Source organism: Fusarium fujikuroi, chromosome FFUJ_chr06 (genome assembly GCF_900079805.1).
Source record: "Fusarium fujikuroi IMI 58289 draft genome, chromosome FFUJ_chr06".
NCBI classification, from domain to species: domain Eukaryota; kingdom Fungi; phylum Ascomycota; class Sordariomycetes; order Hypocreales; family Nectriaceae; genus Fusarium; species Fusarium fujikuroi.
This window is the reverse complement of record NC_036627.1, coordinates 3,756,399-3,775,999: the sequence shown is the minus strand read 5'-3', so window position 1 is coordinate 3,775,999 and position 19,601 is coordinate 3,756,399. Positions and strand designations below refer to the sequence as shown.

General features: G+C 48.5%; 8 protein-coding genes; 4 read left to right on the top strand and 4 right to left on the bottom strand.

Moving 5' to 3' along the window:
* Positions 1-385: 385 nt before the first annotated feature.
* Positions 386-1,438, bottom strand: FFUJ_06517 (related to novobiocin biosynthesis protein novR; the record flags this gene model as incomplete). XM_023579851.1 has 3 exons in its annotated part: positions 386-478; positions 551-1,067; positions 1,140-1,438. 3 exons carry the CDS (start codon positions 1,436-1,438, stop codon positions 386-388), a joined length of 909 nt encoding a protein of 302 aa, XP_023432617.1.
* A 772-nt stretch (positions 1,439-2,210) lies between these two features.
* FFUJ_06516 (probable UGA2-succinate semialdehyde dehydrogenase) lies at positions 2,211-4,034 on the top strand (the record flags this gene model as incomplete). XM_023579849.1 has 5 exons in its annotated part: positions 2,211-2,319; positions 2,406-2,775; positions 2,866-3,450; positions 3,517-3,840; positions 3,911-4,034. The coding sequence occupies 5 exons, from the start codon at positions 2,211-2,213 to the stop codon at positions 4,032-4,034; spliced, it is 1,512 nt and encodes a 503-aa protein (XP_023432616.1).
* Positions 4,035-5,509: 1,475 nt separating this feature from the next.
* On the bottom strand, positions 5,510-6,733 carry FFUJ_06515 (related to salicylate hydroxylase; the record flags this gene model as incomplete). The annotated part of the gene is made up of 1 exon (XM_023579848.1): positions 5,510-6,733. The coding sequence occupies one exon, from the start codon at positions 6,731-6,733 to the stop codon at positions 5,510-5,512; it is 1,224 nt and encodes a 407-aa protein (XP_023432615.1).
* Positions 6,734-7,557: 824 nt separating this feature from the next.
* On the top strand, positions 7,558-8,235 carry FFUJ_06514 (uncharacterized protein; the record flags this gene model as incomplete). Its single annotated transcript, XM_023579847.1, has 1 exon — positions 7,558-8,235. The coding sequence occupies one exon, from the start codon at positions 7,558-7,560 to the stop codon at positions 8,233-8,235; it is 678 nt and encodes a 225-aa protein (XP_023432614.1).
* A 342-nt stretch (positions 8,236-8,577) lies between these two features.
* Positions 8,578-9,879, bottom strand: FFUJ_06513 (uncharacterized protein; the record flags this gene model as incomplete). The annotated part of the gene is made up of 1 exon (XM_023579846.1): positions 8,578-9,879. The coding sequence occupies one exon, from the start codon at positions 9,877-9,879 to the stop codon at positions 8,578-8,580; it is 1,302 nt and encodes a 433-aa protein (XP_023432613.1).
* A 510-nt stretch (positions 9,880-10,389) lies between these two features.
* FFUJ_06512 (uncharacterized protein) lies at positions 10,390-11,658 on the top strand (the record flags this gene model as incomplete). XM_023579845.1 has 2 exons in its annotated part: positions 10,390-10,414; positions 10,484-11,658. 2 exons carry the CDS (start codon positions 10,390-10,392, stop codon positions 11,656-11,658), a joined length of 1,200 nt encoding a protein of 399 aa, XP_023432612.1.
* A 204-nt stretch (positions 11,659-11,862) lies between these two features.
* On the bottom strand, positions 11,863-12,721 carry FFUJ_06511 (related to RTM1 protein; the record flags this gene model as incomplete). XM_023579844.1 has 2 exons in its annotated part: positions 11,863-12,524; positions 12,574-12,721. The coding sequence occupies 2 exons, from the start codon at positions 12,719-12,721 to the stop codon at positions 11,863-11,865; spliced, it is 810 nt and encodes a 269-aa protein (XP_023432611.1).
* Positions 12,722-13,955: 1,234 nt separating this feature from the next.
* Positions 13,956-17,104, top strand: FFUJ_06510 (related to ankyrin 3; the record flags this gene model as incomplete). XM_023579843.1 has 3 exons in its annotated part: positions 13,956-14,976; positions 15,064-15,666; positions 15,723-17,104. 3 exons carry the CDS (start codon positions 13,956-13,958, stop codon positions 17,102-17,104), a joined length of 3,006 nt encoding a protein of 1,001 aa, XP_023432610.1.
* Between the last annotated feature and the right edge of the window lie 2,497 nt (positions 17,105-19,601).

Genomic DNA, 19,601 nt, shown 5'->3' with positions numbered 1-19,601 from the left:
CTTGCTCTGTCCTCGGGCCGACTTCTTGCTTACTAACATGAGATTTGGGATAGAGATTGCGAAATCAGAGTGCGGATTGCGATGCCGACGTTGAGGGTTGTGTATTGGATCATGGAGGGGTTGCAGGGAAGGTCTTGGAGGAGAAGCAAATGTGGGCGCTCAAGTTCGATGAAGACGACCCCTATAGATGGATAATATCATAATACAATGGATAAAATCTTCAATATCTAACTTCTTCTAAGCCTTACGCGTTCCCTGACATCGCAGTGTTGCCAGTGCCAGCATAGAGATATATATCTTAGCTGTGATTACAGATCCGGGACGTTATAGATTGACGTGCAAGGCCGCATGTGTGTGTTAAGTTATCTGCCTATCTTATCCTCAATTATGCACAGAATTGTTCTCCCTTGCTCAACTCGCCCCTGGACTTCCAAATCTCATATTCAAAGTCAGGCTGGAACTCGGTGTACAGTGTTTCCTATGGCATATCGTTAGCTTAAATACACTCAATAAAAGTCACGTTCTCTTCAGAATCTGGAACCAAACTTACAGGATCAGCATTCACCCTATGGGTAAACTCGGCCGCCTCATCGCTCACAGTCTTCTTCTCTAACCCGGCCGCCTCGACCATGAGCTGCACCTCGCAGGTCCTCTCCAACGCGGTGAACAAGTATGCAGCCTCATCTACCGTCCCGCCGGTTGTCAGCAGTCCGTGGTTTTGGAGGAAGATGACCCTGCCCTTGTCCCCCAATGACTCGATCAACTTTTTCCCTTCGTCCTTGCTGATCACAACTCCGCCAAAGTCGTCGTAAACTGCTTGAATGCCGTAGAAGAGACAGGCATCCTGGTTGATGATGTCGACAGGTTTTCCAAACACAGACCACGCCTTTCCGAAGCGAGAGTGCATATGACAGGCGGCATGGACGTCAGGGCGGGCTTTGTGGATGGCGCTGTGGATGACAAAGCCCGCGGCATTGACTGCGACTCTGTTGCCGCCAATGACCTGACCCTCTTCGTTGATCCGAACCATGTCGCTGGCCTTAAGCATGCCAAAGTGCTTGCCAAGGCTAATTTGCTCGTATCAGCAAGCTTGAACACCTTCACTAGAAACAACAAGAGTTTGCATGTATTTGACTTACGGGTTGATCCAAAAGGTGTCCGGTTCGATAGGGTCACGGACAGAGATGTGTCCAGCTGTGCCTTCTGTGAACCCCTTTCGGGCAAACACCCTGAATGCGCCGGCCATGTGTTCGAGCTGCCATTGGCGCTTCTTGTACAGGTCGGTGAACTTGGGAATGCCAGGGAACTCGTATCCGCCAGTGGCTAGGGACGCCGGGATAGTACCCGATGTCGCTGTAGTCGCCGAATGCTGAGTCGGAAACAAGGAGACCGCAGCGTCGAGCTTTCGCTCTTCAGTTTGTGTTATGCTTGTAGACATGGCGTTGGCTATTTTGTGCGTATGTCTGTATGTAGGCGAGTGTGTGCCAGGTTTAGGAAAGTAGAGTTGTGCAATGTCTAAGTTCCTCGGCAGAAAGGGCAATATTTTGATGGGGAGAACAAAGATCTCCCTCCCAGAGATGGCGTATCAATATAGTTTCGGCAGCTCTTCAATCACAAAGTCCATCACGGACTTTTACGGAGAGGTCGGAGGGGATGGTACGTATCATGCACAGCATGGATGCGGATACTTGATGATCTTCAATGCCTCTCTCTTTCTAGTAACCACTGGCGGCGCAATGTTTTGTTCCCTACGGGCGGAGATCGAGAGGCTCCGTCCGTAACCCCCTAAACAAATAGGGTTGTTGTTTGCAGCGATCTTTGGCATGTGCTTCCCATTCTCAAGTACGATAAGGGTGGAGTCGGAGGTCTGAGTCGCATTTCCAGGAATCTGACGATTACCTATGATCCCCCACATTTAGAGTTTGGAGAGAGGCAATGGAAGGCGAGGCGTGGATTTCCTATTTCAGCTCCGGGGACCGGAGACCCACTTGAACATTTCGGCAGCGGGGCCTAGGTCCAGAGTCGGCGGGTAATTGGAAGCCAGCCCAATGTACCCAGATATCTCAGGCGCGTGCGTATAGGCCAGATTTCATGGCGACGAGATCCTTCTACGAAGATGATAGTTGTCTCTGTATCTCGTCACTTCTTCTTGAGTCGGTCTCGGAAATTCGAAAGCTCTGGGAATCTCATCGCAACACAGTCCTGTCAATATGGCCAACGCAGTACCCCAGCTGAGAGATCCTTCTCTCTTCATTCAGAAGAACTTCATCAACAATGAGTGGGTAGACTCCATCTCAGGCAAGACTTTCAAGGTTTATGGTACGCAATTATATCCATCGTAACTGTGTTCCTTGTCCCAGGTTGAAAAGCTGTTTTCCCACGGACTGACTGACATCTGACCCCAGACCCTGCGACGGGCTCGACCATCGGCTCATGTCCTGAGTCAACCTCTGAAGATGCGGAGAGGGCCATTCAAGCCGCCTCAGTCGCTCTTCCAGTCTGGAGATCAGCTACAGGACGAGATCGCTCAAGGATTCTGCGACAATGGTACGAGTTGGTTCTGGAGAACAAGGACGACCTGGCGACGCTCATTACGTTGGAGAACGGCAAGTCCAAGGCCGATGCAGCTGGTGAGGTTCTCTTCGCGGCGAGCTTCATCGAGTGGTTTGCCGAGGAGGCGCCACGGATTTATGGCGATGTCATCTCCCACAGCCAGTCGAGCTTCAGGGTCTCTACCTTGAAAGAGCCCATTGGCGTATGCGGCCTCATCACACCGTAGGTTGCCTTTGGTCCCTAATCTCAATCATGGTGTTTCGAACACCAACACATCCTCTCTCCAATCAAGTTACTGACGCTATCGTCTAGATGGAACTTCCCAGCCGCAATGGTTGCTCGGAAACTCGCCCCAGCCCTCGCCGCCGGCTGCACCTCGATTCTAAAACCCGCCTTCGAAACACCCTTCACGGCCAATGCGCTCCTCTCTCTTCTCTCCCGCACCTCACTTCCAGCCGGCGTCGTCAACTCCATCACCGCAGATACTAACACCCCCTCGATCGGCCAAACCCTCTGCTCCTCCGATATTGTTCGCAAAATCTCCTTTACAGGCTCCACCCGCGTAGGCAAGCTTCTCATGAGCCAATCTAGCGGGAACCTAAAGAAGATGAGTCTGGAGCTAGGTGGCAATGCACCCTTTATAGTGTTCGACGATGCAGATCTTGACGTTGCTGTGAAAGCAGCCGTGACGAGCAAGTTCAAGTCTTCGGGTCAGACTTGCGTGTGCTCGAACCGCATCTTTGTACAGAAGGGGGTGTATGATGAGTTTTTGAGGAGGCTGAGGGAGGAAGTCGGGAAGTTCAAGGTTGGGTCTGGGTTTGATGCCAGGACAACGCATGGACCTCTCATCTCTGCGGCGGCCGTTCAAAGACTTGAAGGTCTCGTGAACGAGGCGGTGTAGGGAGGTGCGAAGGTCGAATGTGGCGGTTCGGCTCTCCAGGATCAAGGTAAGATACATCACAGTCGCGCCCACTTTGCTGTTGCTCTCAACATCAGGTTCACTGACCTTATCTGTATCGCAATAGGCTCCAATTTCTTCGCCCCAACGATTCTCAGCAACGTGAAAACCTCCATGCGCGTTGTAGACGAGGAGATCTTCGGCCCCGTAGCCCCAGTCTTCAGCTTCGATGAAGAAGAAGCCATCATCCAGGTCGCCAACAAATGTGATGTCGGCCTGGCCTCTTACATCTTCACACAAGATCTCAACCGAGCAACGAGAGTCACCGAAAAGCTTCAATTCGGCATGGTCGCAGTGAATAGTGGCGTTGTATCTGACGCTGCTGCTCCGTAAGTTACCCATTCCTCTGATCGTCCTCTAGGCGCTGGAATTGAGCAGGAAGCTAATATTATGGTTCAGCTTCGGCGGAGTCAAACATTCTGGTCTTGGTCGTGAGGGAAGCAAGTACGGCATCGAGGATTACCTACAGATCAAGACGGTGGTGCTGGGCAACGTCAATGTGCAGCACCGCGCCCTCTTGTAGGGAATCATGGGCCGTATCACCATGTATCCTGGTAAACATATAGAGAAATCCACAAAGCAATGAAGCTCGGATTCGAAAAGGATCTTCCTATCCTTTTACATGAGTTGTACACATATGCCTTCCAACTCCGGATATCATCTTGCAGCCTTGATCGTAGTATACAGTGCCACCACTCGCAGGCCTTCATCAGCCCACACCGACCAGCCAAATATGGATTGGAATTCCAGTTGCAAACGTCAATAAAATACACTGAAGCACTGCATAAATAATAATCATTCATTGACAGATTGAAACTAAGTTTTGTACAGGGAGTGAGTTGGGATGTCTCTGTAAAGAACTCTGGAGGAAATTGATTATGTTATTGGATCTCAATTCGATGTTACCCTAGTCATTAGCGTTGAAGAGCTAAATTTGGAATGATGATATGCTTTGGAAGTTTTGTAAAAGAATGCTGTATCTTGCAGGGTCCTCTAGCTATTCTCGAGAGCTCTGAAAGCTCTGGGTAATGGATGATGGTGATGATATGTCAACGGCAGTGAAGTTGAGCAACTAACTTAGGGCCATAAAGTAGGCGGGTATATTGATGCCATCTAGCTTTATGGGAGGCTTTGTAAGTTAGTAAAGTGATGTGTAGGTTGTGTGATTATTGAACTTACTGAAGTATCCTTAACACTAACTTTACTGTAGTTTGAAGGAGAAACGATTACAGTTGCCTAATGAGTATTGAATGCCGCATTTATAGCTATGTTCTGGACGGGCGTGAGTTGCGCTATATGCATCCGGAGCGGTCCCATTAGTGAAAACAAAAACACTTATAATAGATTAGAAAAGTCCCCGCAGAGCGAAAAGATTATCCCACTAGCACGAAGTGAGTCAGATTCCCTTTTGTCATGTGTAACGTAAAGACGAGTACCTATAATAGTGTCTGTCTTTACATAGACGTCTCATTCAATGTCCTTGAAGTCCGTATCTTCTGCTTAAGTAAGCTCTAATCAGATAGAGGTGGCGTTATTGATATTGACCATTAGGTGAGCCCCCATATCCCACAGGAAGCCATCGGGCTACCATAGAGAGCCCTCGTTGAGTAAATATGATATGAAGTTTTACTTTTGGCAGCTTTGGGCTTCAATAAGGGTCGGAGCCAGTGAGTTGGTAACCAAAGCGTAAACCGCAGCATGATAGCTGTAAGGAAGGGCATTGTAGGGATACTCTGGTGCAAGCGAACGAATGAATTTAGGAATGGTTAGACCAATGAGCCATGAGAAGGCCTATACGGTAATTGAGGAGAGATTACTTGGTTTATAAGTTTTTGAAAGAATGGGAAAATGTTATAGCTCTAGGATAATATCGAAGTGTAGTAATATTTGCCGTTCAATTACCAGCCTAAAGCTCGCCTTGACCTCAGTTCACAGCAGCAGCCTTTCCATAACACTAATTTGGTCCGATACGCACATCTCCCTCTAAATCACCTCACTTTAATTACCACCAACAAAGCCTCGTACCATCTCATCGAGATCAACCGAATACAGCCAGTCAATATCAAACGGCTTAGTCTCAACATCACCCTGCTTAGGCATCCTCCTCTTGTTGATTTCATTATTCAACTCAATGATCTTATCAACACGATCCTGTCTCCCCTTCTGCCACCTTCCAAGAGCATCACTAAGGCCCTCACTGTTCTTCTCCTTCAACAGGCCAAGAACTCCAGCGAATGTGTATACATCCTCAAAAGCCTGGTTCACACCTTGGCCGGCGGTGGGAGGAATAGCGTGCGCTGCGTCACCGAGAATAGCGACGCGGCCGTGCTTGGCGCTGGAAGCCCATGTCTCAAGCTTGGGGAGGAGATAAAATGGCCACAGATTGACTCTGTTGGGAGAAATCTCTGAGGTTGAGTTTGCGACGATGGCGGGAAAGTCCTCGTTGCCTTCGCGGAGAAAGTCAACGCACCACGTCTTATCAGAATTCATAGCCTTCCAAGCATCACGGCCTGGATCTTCACCAACAAAGACCTTTTGCTTGCCGATGAGAACTTCCGAGCCATCAGCCAACTGCGGTGCAATGACGAAGGCGCCGCGCTTGTCATGCATGAAGGTAGCAGGCAGCTTGTACTCATTGTTCTCCAACTTGAGTTGCTTGGCGGGGACGGCAGCTGTGACGCCGATCATGTTGGTGAACTTTGGTTCGAGGTCTGGATGGAGATACTTCCTCACACGGGAGTGAATACCATCCGCGCCAACAAGAAGACTGGCGGTTTCTTCACACCCATCCGTAAAGCGCCACGTGACGCTATCCTCAGTCTCACTCACTATACTCTCAAACTTTCTCCCATACTCAACCTTGATACCAGCTTCTTTAACAAGATCAAGAAGAATATTAATGAGTTCGAATCGGTAAACGCGAATACCAGAGTATCCGTATTTCTCCTGATTGCCAAACTCAAAGACGTCAACGAGTTTATCATCTTGGGAGTAAAAGTATAAGTCCTGGAATTTGTAGGACTTGGGGAGCATGCGTTCAAAGACACCTAGCTTGTCTAAGGCGCGGAGGGAGTTGGGAGATAGCATGATTGCGCCGCCGATGTCGAGGGGTGCGCTTTGTTGCTCGTAGGCAGTGGCTTGTATGCCTTGTTGGTGCAGAGCGAGGGCTAGGGCGAGACCCGAGAGGCCTGCTCCGATGATCGCGACTTGTGAGGATGACATATTGGTATTGGATAAGGGAAGAAGGTAGACTTGGAGTTGAAGATGTATATAAGATAGTGTTGCTTTGGCTTTCTAAGAGCAGGTAAAGATGGGATGTGAAGCTTGGTATGATTGATGAGTTTCTGATGCATCACCACCTCGCCCATGACCTCCTATATATACACAAGCCCTCAGCCACCCTTCCTCCCAATCCTCCCACCATCCTCTGACCAACTCACCCTCATGCTGCGGTAATTTCCTGGCGGCGTCGGTCTTTTGCCAAAAATCCCTTCATTCTCACACATTCGTGCCGCTCACATCCGTCTCAACCAATCATGGTGACCAAAACCCCTCTTCTATCGGCCGAGTCAATCCATCCGGCCGATATCCTTTCCTTCTCGGCCGGCGAACAGTCAGCACTGCCTCTGCCTTAGGCTAGAACACTCTCTGAATCATTTTCTATAGGCTAGGTCGCTTATTTATGCGCCCGCTGTAATGCTCGGACTCGTTAGTGCTGATTTCTAAGCTGCGGCGCAGTTTTCGCATAGCCGTAATCAACCGCCCGGGCGAGATGTCGGCACCGAAACTCTCGGCCGGGAGGGATGGGAGGGGGATTTGCTATAAAGACTGAGGATGCGACGCGCTATAGGATTTACTCATCGTTCACTCACATACACAATCAACTCCTCCAGCAACTTCCTCAAGCATCTTAAATACATTCAGCATCAGCATCAGGTCTGATACTTCAATCGCCTTCTCACCCTTACTCGCTTGGCATCTGTGATCTACGCAGATTTACCCCACCCAACACCAACTACCGCTTCTCCACCAAAACCACCTTCATAATGCATTTCCTCTTCATTGGCGGAACAGGCCGGAACGGCTCTTTAGCTGTTCAAGAGGCTCTATCCCGTGGTCACACAGTCACTGCCCTCGTCCGCAACACAAATTCCGCTAAACTCCCCTCGCACTCTAAACTCACCCTCGTTCAGGGTACGCCAACTTCAGAATCTGACATTAGCAAGGCTCTTACAACACCTCAACCGCCGCAAGTAGTCATCTCAGCTCTTGCACAGGTCAGAGTCACAGGGTCGCCTTTCGCAGCTCTTCACCCTGATACTACGCCTGATTTTCTAGCTGTGAGCATGCGTGCTCTCCTCGCTGCAATTTCTCAAGCCAATATCTCCCCCAAGATCGTGGTCAATTCAGCTCAAGGCGCTGGATCATCCTGGCGCTCTATGAATCTCCCTGGGAAAATGATCTTCAGCCACGGAAGCATGGGTATTGGTCTGAAGGATCACAACGAGGTTGACCGTCTGGTCAGAGAGAGTGGGCTAAACTTTGTTCTTTCTCGACCTGTTATGCTTGGGGAGGGTGAAGCCCAGCCTGTCAAGGTTTGGCCTGATGATGGAAAGGGCTGTGCTTGGATGCCCAAGATTACTAGGGGGAGTGTTGGGAAGTGGCTTGTTGATGCAGCTGAAAGCAGCGAGTGGGACGGACAATCTCCTGTTCTTAGCAACTAGGACATTTCGAGATGGAAGCTCAAGGTGAATTGGTCGGTTAGACGTTGCTTCTTCATTTTGGGTATATTTCATAACTGGTTTCATGGACCGTTCTTACTCCCAATTTTAGACACTTTATTTTGGCCCTGAAGGCTTTGTCACTTAGTAAATCCACATTATGAAAGTATCCGTCAGGAAGTCAGAGAAATCCAGATCGTGTCAAAATAATTATGAAGATAAACTTAGCAAAAGTATCCTAAACTGAGCAAAGGCATCCTAAAATTTGCCAAGGGTATCTAAACTTAGTCTAAGTCACCTAAGTCTTTTTGTCATTTATTATCAAGGGCATTTAGTACACAATAATTACTCTTCTTTTTCCCTGAAAATCTGTCCTCGGTGATAGCGACTTGGCCTGGTAAACCCAGGCGGCGTCTTCTCCACCAGGCAGACCTCTTCATAGCCCTCACGTTCCTCTGCATCTATAAGCCTCATCCCGGCAAGCTCCTCATTCTTCAGCAACATGGGCCCTTCCCCTATTTTCGCTTTCTCCCACTCTTTCCAGGTCTTGATCTTAAGCTTCTCGTCCGCCACCCAGTCTACATTACAGGATGCAGGTAACCTCGCGTCTGTCTTTGATATCCTCCATGGCCGCCCGGCAGCTAACGCGTAGATCCACTTTTTGTCAGTCATGTACGTCTCGCCATTCAGACGTATATAGACGAGCCTCAACTTCCAATATCGACCTTGCGTGGCCCCCTCAACTACGTATGGGGTAGTGGGGAACGCCCAAGTCGTAGTTCGTCCCTTTCTTATTTGACAGCGTAAGAGTGTCGTGTATATGTGCAGCTTGTAGGAGCTCAACGGCGCCACTGAGTCCAAGACGGTGATATCTGCGTCAGCGGTATCTGGCAGCTCAACTACCAGCTGCAGGGCCCTGATAATCGATTTCCAGATTGACCACTGATCCTGCTGATGTCTTTCTGAACACGCTGACTTCAACTGCGCACCCACGCAAGGAACGTGGAGGCGCTGTATATTCGGAAGAGCAATGGGATGAAAGCAGTTATCCGAGCCCCAAGTGCCAAACATTGCATCGCACAAACAGCTCATATCGACATGCGCGTGCTGCATTCGGGGCAATAGGCGACGCAAATCCTCGCAAAGGTGAGGTTTAGGTCCGTCGAGATCGAAATTGACGTTATCCGAGGTACCCAACGCCAGCTCCAGGCTTGTGCATTTCGGCGGAATACTTCTCAGAAGGGCTGGAACAATCTGCGTTTGGATGGAAGAGAACGAGTCTCGATAATGCCGCGCGAGAGAGAAGGATCCGAGATTGCTCATGCGAGGAATCACAGCCGCCGCTAGCTGAAGGAACGGATCGTGAGTATCACAGTCGAAGCCTCCGGTTATTTCAGGTGGGCAATTTATGTAAAGAGTCAGAGACCGCGTTAGGGAAGAAATAGCCCATCGGTCGTGGCATGCTATGAAAAGATCCAGTTGAGGACCGATAAAGAACACGAGGTCCTTGTAGAGCAAGCGAAGTGCAGCATAGTACAATTCTTTGTTGACGAGCAGACAAGAATGAACGGTAGATCTCTGATTGTCGCATGAACTGATGTTCTCAAACACTTTGGTGAGAAGTTCAGGCGGGAGGGTATTGGCCATTGGATGCGGGTTTATTGTCAGTCATTAGAGTCAAAGACGAAATTGTGGTGTTGAAGTGAAGAAGAATGACAGGATGGGGACTCGGAGGGATTAGTCGTGGAGGATGTGCTGAGCATTCAGGCATCCTCCATTTGTCGCTGTGCTATTGGCAGGAGCGGATGATGGCCCAATCAACAAGGAGTCATATCCACACAGTCAGCTATGCGATTAGAGTCACGTGCCAATATAGGCTTTTTTAAGTTGAATCTACATAATTAAGATCATTGACTGAGTTATCTCTTTAATTATATCTATAACATTAATAAGAATTTTTAGATTCTTATTTTATAATTAAACTTTATTTATATATCCCTTGGCTTACTATTTGCATACCTAAGCTACTTACTAAGCCTTAAAGTACGTCGTGCATTTTGACCTCAAGACTAACTTGGATTAGAATAAATATTTTTAAACCCCTAAACACATATACCTACGTCGCAGCACAACAGACAATTCAGTCGAGTTTCTGCGATGGCGCATGCTATACGCTTCCATCGTAAGTCTCGAACTGGCTGCGCTGGATGTAAGCTACGGCGGGTCAAGGCAAGCTGAATCATCGCCCCAGCCCTGACTGAGAGTCTAAGACTAACATGGCATCATATCAAGTGTGATGAGGCCAAGCCTCAATGTACCGGCTGCGCCCGGCGAGGAGAGGAGTGCTTATATGCCTCTTCGAGCCGCCCAGCGACGGCCCAGAGGCGAGATAGTCCTGCTTCAGATATTACCGCTGCCGTTTCCGAAACGCAAGGGGCCGCTGAGCTACTGTTGGCCACACCGTCTATCGATGAAACGGCCGCAGGGTCTAACTATGGCGCAAAGCATCTTCTCGATCTCCGCATGATGCACCATTATTGCGTCTCCACAGCCGAGAGCTTTGCCGCCGAATTCTCACGGGATGTCGCCTCAATATTGAAGGTCGAGCTTCCACGCCTTGCCTACCAGCATGAGTTTCTCATGGACGCCATCCTCCTCGTGGCCATGGTCCATCTCGGCTGCACGGAACCAGAACTCCTTCAGACCCTTCCCATCTACCTCTACCGAGACCAAGCATTACGCACACTGCGCCAAGCCATTGGCAGCATGACCGACTCAAGCATCGCGGCGGTGAGAGGCGCGTCAGTCTTGCTTGCGACCGTATCTTTCGCCACAGACCGAGTATCTCAGCAGTCCGGTCTATGGCTGACTAATTGGTTAACGCTTGCCCACGGGCGACGGAATATCCAACTACAGCCAATCGTCACAGAGGGCCAGGCGAGGAAGCTACCTGGGGCCAGCTTATACGGGTCCTTCACTGATGTGCCAGAATCAGATCGCATTGCCAGCGGCATTTTACGCGCGATCCAGAGGGATCGAAGCATCCATGGCGACGAGATGTGCCTTGACAATCTCCACAGAGCCGCGACAGAGGTGAGCCGGCTCATCGCAGCATTGGAGTCTCCCCGCGATCAGCTATGGCTTGCAAAGCAGCTCAAAGCGTGGGCCTTCGATGTTGTGGAGCCCAGATTTTTGGAATTGGTCCGGCAAGAGAGGCCATGTGCGTTGGTAATCCTCTCGCACTACTTAGCCGAGTTCAGCCTGCTGCCTCGTACATGGGTGTATGATGGACTTGTCAGCCACGACATGGAGATCATAGCCGAAAAACTGGGCCCGGAGTGGGAGGACTGCATAGTATTGCCAAAGATGGTTTTGTATGTTCAAGGTCGTGAGGCGTTGACCGAGCTGTTGCTGAGCTGTCTATAATGTTTCGCGTGTTGTATTAATGCTTGATCAGTAATAAGTCTATGGAAATAAACGAAAAGGAAAGACAAAAGAAAAACAAAAGAAAAAGCCTTAGACGCTTCCCCTCCCAGCGCATCTCCCTTGACCTGATATTTTAAAAAGTCTATCATGAGCATATGCAGTCTCGCACCCTGTCGCTTTCACCGTTTTGTCTCCAGTTGCCTCTTACATTTCCTCTCCCTCCAGCGAGTTCATATCCTTGGGGGCCCGGATGTATTCTGACGGGTGAAGATAAAGCAGAGCCGCCATGACACCAACCATCAAGAGAGAGTCGCAGATGTAGATATAAGCTTCGCTAGTCATCATGGGCGAGTCGTGATCTCCTGTGAACTCGACGAAGCGGAAAACGGACCGGATGAAGATCAAGGCGCTGGTCAAGAACAGGACGTGCATCACTCCTCTCCATCCTCCTTTGCTGCTACACGCATCTAGCCGAAAGATTGTCGGTGTCGGGTTCGCGTCGAGTCGTCGGTAGAAGAGGGCGGCGGAAACAACGAACAGGCCGAAGAAGATGAGCTGTATGGCCAAGCCGACCAGGATGATGGCCTTGCCCAAGCTAAAGTTGCTCGACAACATGCCCGAACCGGCAATCTGGATAATAAAGGACAAGATGTCTCCGCCGACAAAGATCTTTGTCAGCCAAGTTGGCCGCACCGGAAGGTAGGTCTCCGCGTGAACGAGGACCACCAGTCGGCCTAAGACCATGTATATAGACGCTGCCAAAAGAGCGGGTGCGACGAGGATAGCGAGGGTCTGAATGATGAAGAACGTGAGGTTTTCGAGGTCTCTGCTGCCTAGATAGCGTGTTACATAGCCGACAATCTCGACTGTTGAAATGGTTAGCGGAAGAAGCGAGTGCAGAGGGAGGGGACATACGGGCACCACCAATCACAAGGGGAATAAAGTACCAGGTTCTTCGAGTAAAAAGAAGAACCGCATGCCAAAGAGTAGCAACGGTGAAGAGAAGGAGAAAAATGATGGCAGCCGCAGGGCTAGGGTCGTAAGTCCAGGGGTTGTTGGCCATTGTGAAGAGGTTGAGGGAGGATTGCGCTGCAAAGGGAGAGTTGGGGACGAAAGGCCAAGAAAAGATAGATGAGAATAGAAAAGAAAAAGAAAACTAATCGAACTGTCTGCCTTAAGTATTCAAGCCATTAGGGCAACGGGGGGATATTATATGGATGGTAGAATCGGTGCGACAGGATCTGACTCGCACCTCGCACTCCGCTTATCGTACTTCGCATCTCGCATTTCGCATAGGTGGGTCCAAGAACCACTTATACTGTTAGCCCAGCCTCGGAGGGATCGCACAAGTGGATCTCGGGTAAAAGCGAGGGGCGATCAGTGAAGCGCCAACCCTAGAGGCATAAGTTTCACCTATGGTGGATATCTGTATTACGGGTGGCTATTAATAGGGAGTTTTCGGTTATGAAGATACGAAATGGAAAAGAGGAGACGTTTTAGAAAGATGCCGCTCTGGAAATACCAAAGGCCGCAAGAGACCAAGTTCCGGATTTTAAGTTCACTCTAAAAAACAACGCCCAACTTAGCTCTCATCAGTACCACGCTAAAGGTTCAATCGACGCTCATATAATGTTGAGTTTGGTACTGAGCTCACTAAACGAGACGCCTTTCACCTTCTTATCCTTGTCTTCCCTCCATTTAACATTACTAGCTAAACGGGTATGGAAAGCAGGTTTGGGCAATAATACCAGCTATGCCGATGTAATGTTATAGAACCAAATCTACAAAGATGTACTTTACACGATAAGAGGTTCCGATAATGTCACGCAAACTAAAACTTCCACCGCTTTTTTACCTAGCGCTAGAATTTATCTTTAAACTATACCACCTGTATCGATCTCTGGGATGACTTTTGTCTCAGTGAAGGCAGATAAGTAGCTGATTGCACTATCATGAACGAAACCAGCTTAACAATCTCTAACCTTACCAGCTGAATCCAGGCAACTTTATTTCCACATCCCATCATTTTCGTTCTATGGTTCATCCAACTTCTTTGGTAGCTTCATAGAAAGGAAGATTCAAGCCAGTCTCGTGATCAGAAACCCACCAGTTTTCAGCTGCAGCCTTGTACCTGTCGCGACCAATGAAAGCCAATCCGTATGTCCCCGTGACCGCTTGGCATAAAGCTGACGCGGATTTTCGAACCCCCAAAACCTTCGCGTTTTTAACCTTCCCAAATCATTGACAGATCAGCTTCCGGAGAGCATTCTACGTTAGAAGCTATCTCGCCTCATGCGATGGAGGGAACGCCGAGGCAACATCGGCACTATGGTGAAACGTCAGATGCCCCTCATGAGAGCCAGAAAAATTACCGCCACTGCCCTCGAGATGAGGTTCGCCTCTCATACAATGAGTACACCATCGCTTGGATTTGTGCGCTGCCTATTGAGATGTCTGCAGCCATCACCATGCTGGACCAAACCCATAAGGACCTCCCAGGCCTGGACAATGACATCAATACGTACAAACTCGGGAGCATCGAGAATAAACACAACATCGTCATCGCGTGCCTGCCCAAAAATCACTACGGGACAAATAACGCATCAAATGTGCTGACAAATTTGGTCCGCACGTTTCCATCAATTCGGCTGGGTCTAATGGTTGGGATTGGGGGTGCAGCGCCTGGAGCGGTCGACATAAGACTGGGCGATGTTGTTGTCGGCACATTCGTCACGCAGTATGATTTCGGAAAGACGATAGGCGAGGGCGAAATGTACTCTACTGCCACACCTAGGATTCCTGACCAACTACTCAACACAGCGGTGTCATCGCTCGAAGCCAAACATGAAGGAGGAGTCAAGGAATTCCCGCGCATCCTAAAGGAGAGATTTCAAAGATTAGTCGAGTACGATCGCACTACATTGATCGACAATCTCTTTATTACCTCCTATGATCATGTCGACCCCCAGGCAATTAACTGTGATCAGTGTGACTCCTCCAAAGTTGTGGAACGCGATCCACGAAGCACCAAGGACCCGGTCATACATCACGGTGGTATCGCTTCAGGTAACCAGGTTATGCGAAGTTCGAAGCAACGCGATAGACTTGCGCAGCAACTGAACATTGTTTGTTTTGAGATGGAAGCTGCCGGTCTGATGAATATCCTCCCATGTCTTCCTATTCGAGGAATCTGTGACTACTCAGACTCCCACAAGAACAAGGAATGGCAGAGATATGCTGCTGCCACGGCAGCTGCATACGCAAGAGAGCTGCTTACTGTTCTCGCTTCACAACCTGCTACCAGGCTATCCAGTGCACGTAAGTCCAGGTAGATATTTGCGTTTCATAATGCTCCCTCGTGGACTCTAAGGTATTTATCCATATAACTACTAACATCAACTCAAGGCCATATCCCCTATGGCATTCCTTTCAGTCTCCAAGATATGCCTGTTTCAGATCATTTCATCGACAGACCTGCAGATAGGGCCGCCCTCGAAGATTGCTTGTTACCAAAGCAAGGTGCAAACGCGAGACGGAAACTATTCATTCTTCATGGACTAGGTGGCATTGGCAAAACGCAACTAGCCGTCGACTTCGCTCGTCGCCATAAGACTGCCTTCAGCGCCATATTCTGGTTAGATGGTCGATCAGAGGACCAACTTAGACATAGCCTTGCAAACTGCGCCACTAGAATCCCTGAATTGAATGCATCAAATCAGGGTTCCAAGGATGAGTTGGACGCTGCGGTTATGGCCATGATGACTTGGGTCTCTCGACCGGACAATACGCGCTGGCTGCTCATTTTTGACAATGTTGACCAAGAGCACCAACGAGGTGGTGCATATGGGTCTTACGATCTTAGAAAATATCTCCCAGCTGATCAAGGCTCTATATTGGTGACAACGAGACTATCCCGTCTTCAGCAGCTGGGCGATTCGAAGGAGTTGACCAACGTCGACCACAGTCTTAGTTTGGCTATCATGGAAGAGTGGTATGGAGATAAGCTGGGTAAGAGACTGCGAGCTAATATCTGAAGCACCACATGGTATTGACAAGATCGCCAGATCCCGATTCATCCTCTAAGGAATTGCTCGAATTGCTCGAACTGCTTGAAGGATTGCCACTAGCGCTTGCACAGGCAGGATCTTTCCTACGCGAGACAGGTATCGATATTCCAACATATCTCCAAAACTACCATCTACAATGGGACAGACTTATGTCATCTGAGGATAGTCCCTTGGTAGACTACGAGCATGGAAGTGTTGCCACTACGTGGGCGGTTTCCCTTAATGCAGTCAAGGCTGAGAACGAAGATTCAGTCAATATATTGCGTCTCTGGGCGTTTATTAACAACAAAGACCTGTGGTTTGGACTGTTTGAAGTAGTTACAAACCGTTTATACACAGATCTGTGGCCCGCGTGGCTTTCCAACATAGCACGCGACACCCTCCGGTTCGCGAAAGCCATGGGCCTCCTCCTTCGCTACTCGATGATCCAAGCTCGTGTGGAGCCTAGAGGAAGCTACTCTATACACCCAGTAGTTCATCGATGGGTGCTGAATTTGGAAACAGATGCTCAGCAAAGGAGGGAGTTTGCAAGCCTAGCGCTGTGTCTAGTTGGCCATTCAGTCCCTCATGAGACCTCGACGGCATATTGGACGGTGAACCAAAGGCTACTCCCACACGCCGACTCTTGCTCTTTCTGGATTTGTCAGCCTGAATTTAAGCAGGAACAGAATCCTTTTGAGAGTCTCGCAATAGGCAGTTTGGGTCTACTCTACGACGATCTGGACAAGAGTAGTCAGGCTGAAGAAATGCATGTTCAAGCAATGTGGAGTTTAGAAAAGACATTTGGACGGGAACATGAAACAACACTAGCGATTATGAATAATCTCGCCATCAGCTATGCAAAACTTGGAAAGAACGATGAAGCTCAAGAAATCTTCGATCGAGTACTGCAAGGCAAAGAAAAAGTGTATGGGCATGACCATCCGTCGACTCTACATACAATTAGCAACTTAGCCAGTTTATATACAGGCCAGGGCAAGCTTTCAGAAGCAAAAAAACTATGTATTCGAGCATTGAATGGCATGGAGAGGACGCTTGAGCAGGACGATATTCCAGGTCATCTCCCGCGCGATATCTCGATACTGGAAACTACCTTCACGTTGGGACACATCTACAAAAAGGAATTGCAACTGGCCAAGGCCGAGGAATTATTCAATATGGCATGCATGGGGTACCAGAGGGAACGGGGGAGCGATCATCCGAGGACGCTTGATGCATTTTTTCATCTTGGGCAAGTTCTGTTCTTGCAGGGCAAACTGACCCAAGCAAAAGAGATGATAGTGAAATCAGTGGAAGGATATAAAAAAACACTGGGTCCTGCGAATAAGCAAACTTTAAAGCGCATTTCTTTTTTAGAGGTGTTGTTTGCATCAAGGTAAATAGCTACAAGAGCGAACGATATTGGTTAAACGCACAAGATCGCGAAACGCAGAAGCAGCCAGCACAGAGAGCGCAATCGAAAAAATCTTATAAGTCCTATTTTTGCCGTATTCATACATCCGAATCTCAGCATGAGTATTGAGGAACTATCCATCACCTCGTGACATTAGGATATAAGAATATCCACCATTCGCTAGGGCTTGTGTTATTGTTATGATGGGATGCTCGTTTCTCGGCGAGTTCACGAGACTAGTAACCGCTTACAAGACCCCACGACGAACTCTTGAGTGAACGTCACCGCTTTCTGTCCAGAAAAACGTATGTTCGAGGAAATCTTTTAGGATCTCTGACATCTTCGTTCTTTTTTACAGTGAAAGATAGGAAGGGGCCAGGCTTGAAGTAGTCATAGGTTGTGGCATGTCTCTCACCACGTCCCAGTCCCTCTTCACGTCAGGGAGTTGGTAATTATTTGAGATAGGAAAAAATAAGACTTGGACAGCATAGTCAAACTGGCCTTGATCGGCTCACTTGTTCAAAGAACATCTGCCGTCTTATCTTACGATCTTGCTCAAGCTTGGGCATTGTTTGGGATAGTTGCCTGCCTAGCTCAGAAAGATTTGCAATCTTTCTCAGAGCACGAGCGACGGACATCCATTAAATGCTAAAACGAAAGACTGAAAGGCTAGGAAATTATCTTGATTATAGCTGTTTGTATAACTTTCAACCATCAACGTCTGCGATGTCGGGCCAGCGGATCAGAAAATCTCAGATTTTAAGAGCATGGCCTGAAGTTGGCGCCAAGGCAGTGGCTTTGCCATAGACAATGCTGGAGAGAATTTTCCGGGCGTCTCAATAGATAAAGGGAGTCCCTCTGGCGTTCTTGGGATCAGTGCTAAAGATATCAAGATGAGGGCCGTATCCCTTCAGCGGTACCAGTGAGCTTAAGTTCGTAGTATTTATGAACTATAGACATCGGTCAGTTTCGCGTTGTCTTTTTTTGAATTGCTTCTGAAGACAATTTACCACCGGAAACGAAAACCTCGCTGTCTTTTCCTCCCAGATGTTTTCACTTGGTGAATCGATGTTCTGTATATGTTTAAGCACTTCCGAAGTTCTACAACTTAAGGCGACGTTGGAGCTGAGCTGGACTGGTCAGGGCCTATCAACATTACGAAAGAATGACTTGAATTTGCGGTTACAAACGTCCCAAATATCCCTAGACCTTCGATCTGATCCAGCACTTCTTTGTGCTTCAGCTTTTTGCTATTCGCCGGATTCCTTTGGAGATATGGTTTTCGAATTACCTCTTTATTTTCTTCCTATATTTCTCGAGTGGGCCAGTCCTGAGAATTACTTATCTAAGGATAGTGCGGAATCGTCTCTGAAGGTGCCAGCGACTAGGTCAGTCAAGTGAAGATCGAAGCAATTAAGAACTCGCGGTTTCCCGCCTGTAGAGATGCCAAAGTTCTTTTATGTGCGAGACGCTTACTTGAAGGGGTCGGTGAGGACCAATGCCTCACTTTGCAGATCGCACGGGATCTAGATTGATTGGCTGAGTCCAAAATCTGAAGGCGTGCGGAGTACAGAAGATCAATAAAGATTGCAGCCAATGGAACCAGGGGCTATGATGAAGCCCATTTTAGAATACATTTCAGTCAACATGCATCTCAGCTGTTTTCAAGCCCCTGGCTCCTGAATGCCGACCACGGCGCTTTTTGAGAATACCTAAGTTACTATTCTACCACGACTTGAAACACAAAGATGGAAACTTGGCAGAATAAATACGATAGTTAATTTAGCCACCAACAGTTTAATATACCTACACCATAGCAAAAGAACAGAAAGGGAACGATAACGCTGCACCTAGAAGCAGGAAACCGAACGAACTGTATGGCCATCACAGCATGAAAAGTATAAATGCGAACCGCACCACGCACGCAAATAGGGACTCGGAAATTGCCGAACGGATTGCCACTTGACTTGAAGACGAGATTCAACTATGCTCAAGTCCATTTCCTTTTTCAAAGCTAAAGTCTTACCACTCCTAGATAAGTTGGTGGTAAATAGGGGCTAAAACCCCCGGAATCAGGCGGGCTAAGCTTGGCTAAGTATACCGAGGCGTGCTCACTTTCGGGACCGCGTCGGACCAGAACTAGGACATACCTTATCACAGCACAGAACTCGAGCTAGTAGATGACATTGTAGTACATTCAATCGTATTACGCGCTATATCACATCACACTGTGTCATACCTCAAAAGCTGAGTTGATTCAAAAAGAATTTTGCCCAAGAGGGAATCCCAGGGTGATACTCTAGTTTAGGTTGCCATTGCGTTTGTGAGAAGTGGGCGGGTTACTGGGAAAGACCAAGAAATTGGGGAACTAGAAATCAGAACAAGAGCCAGGGTTTGACTAGAGCTGATGCGGGCTCAGGAGGGGCTGAGGAGGGCTAGTGAGCAGCTGAGCCTATGTGTCGCTTGAGTTTGGTCTCATAATA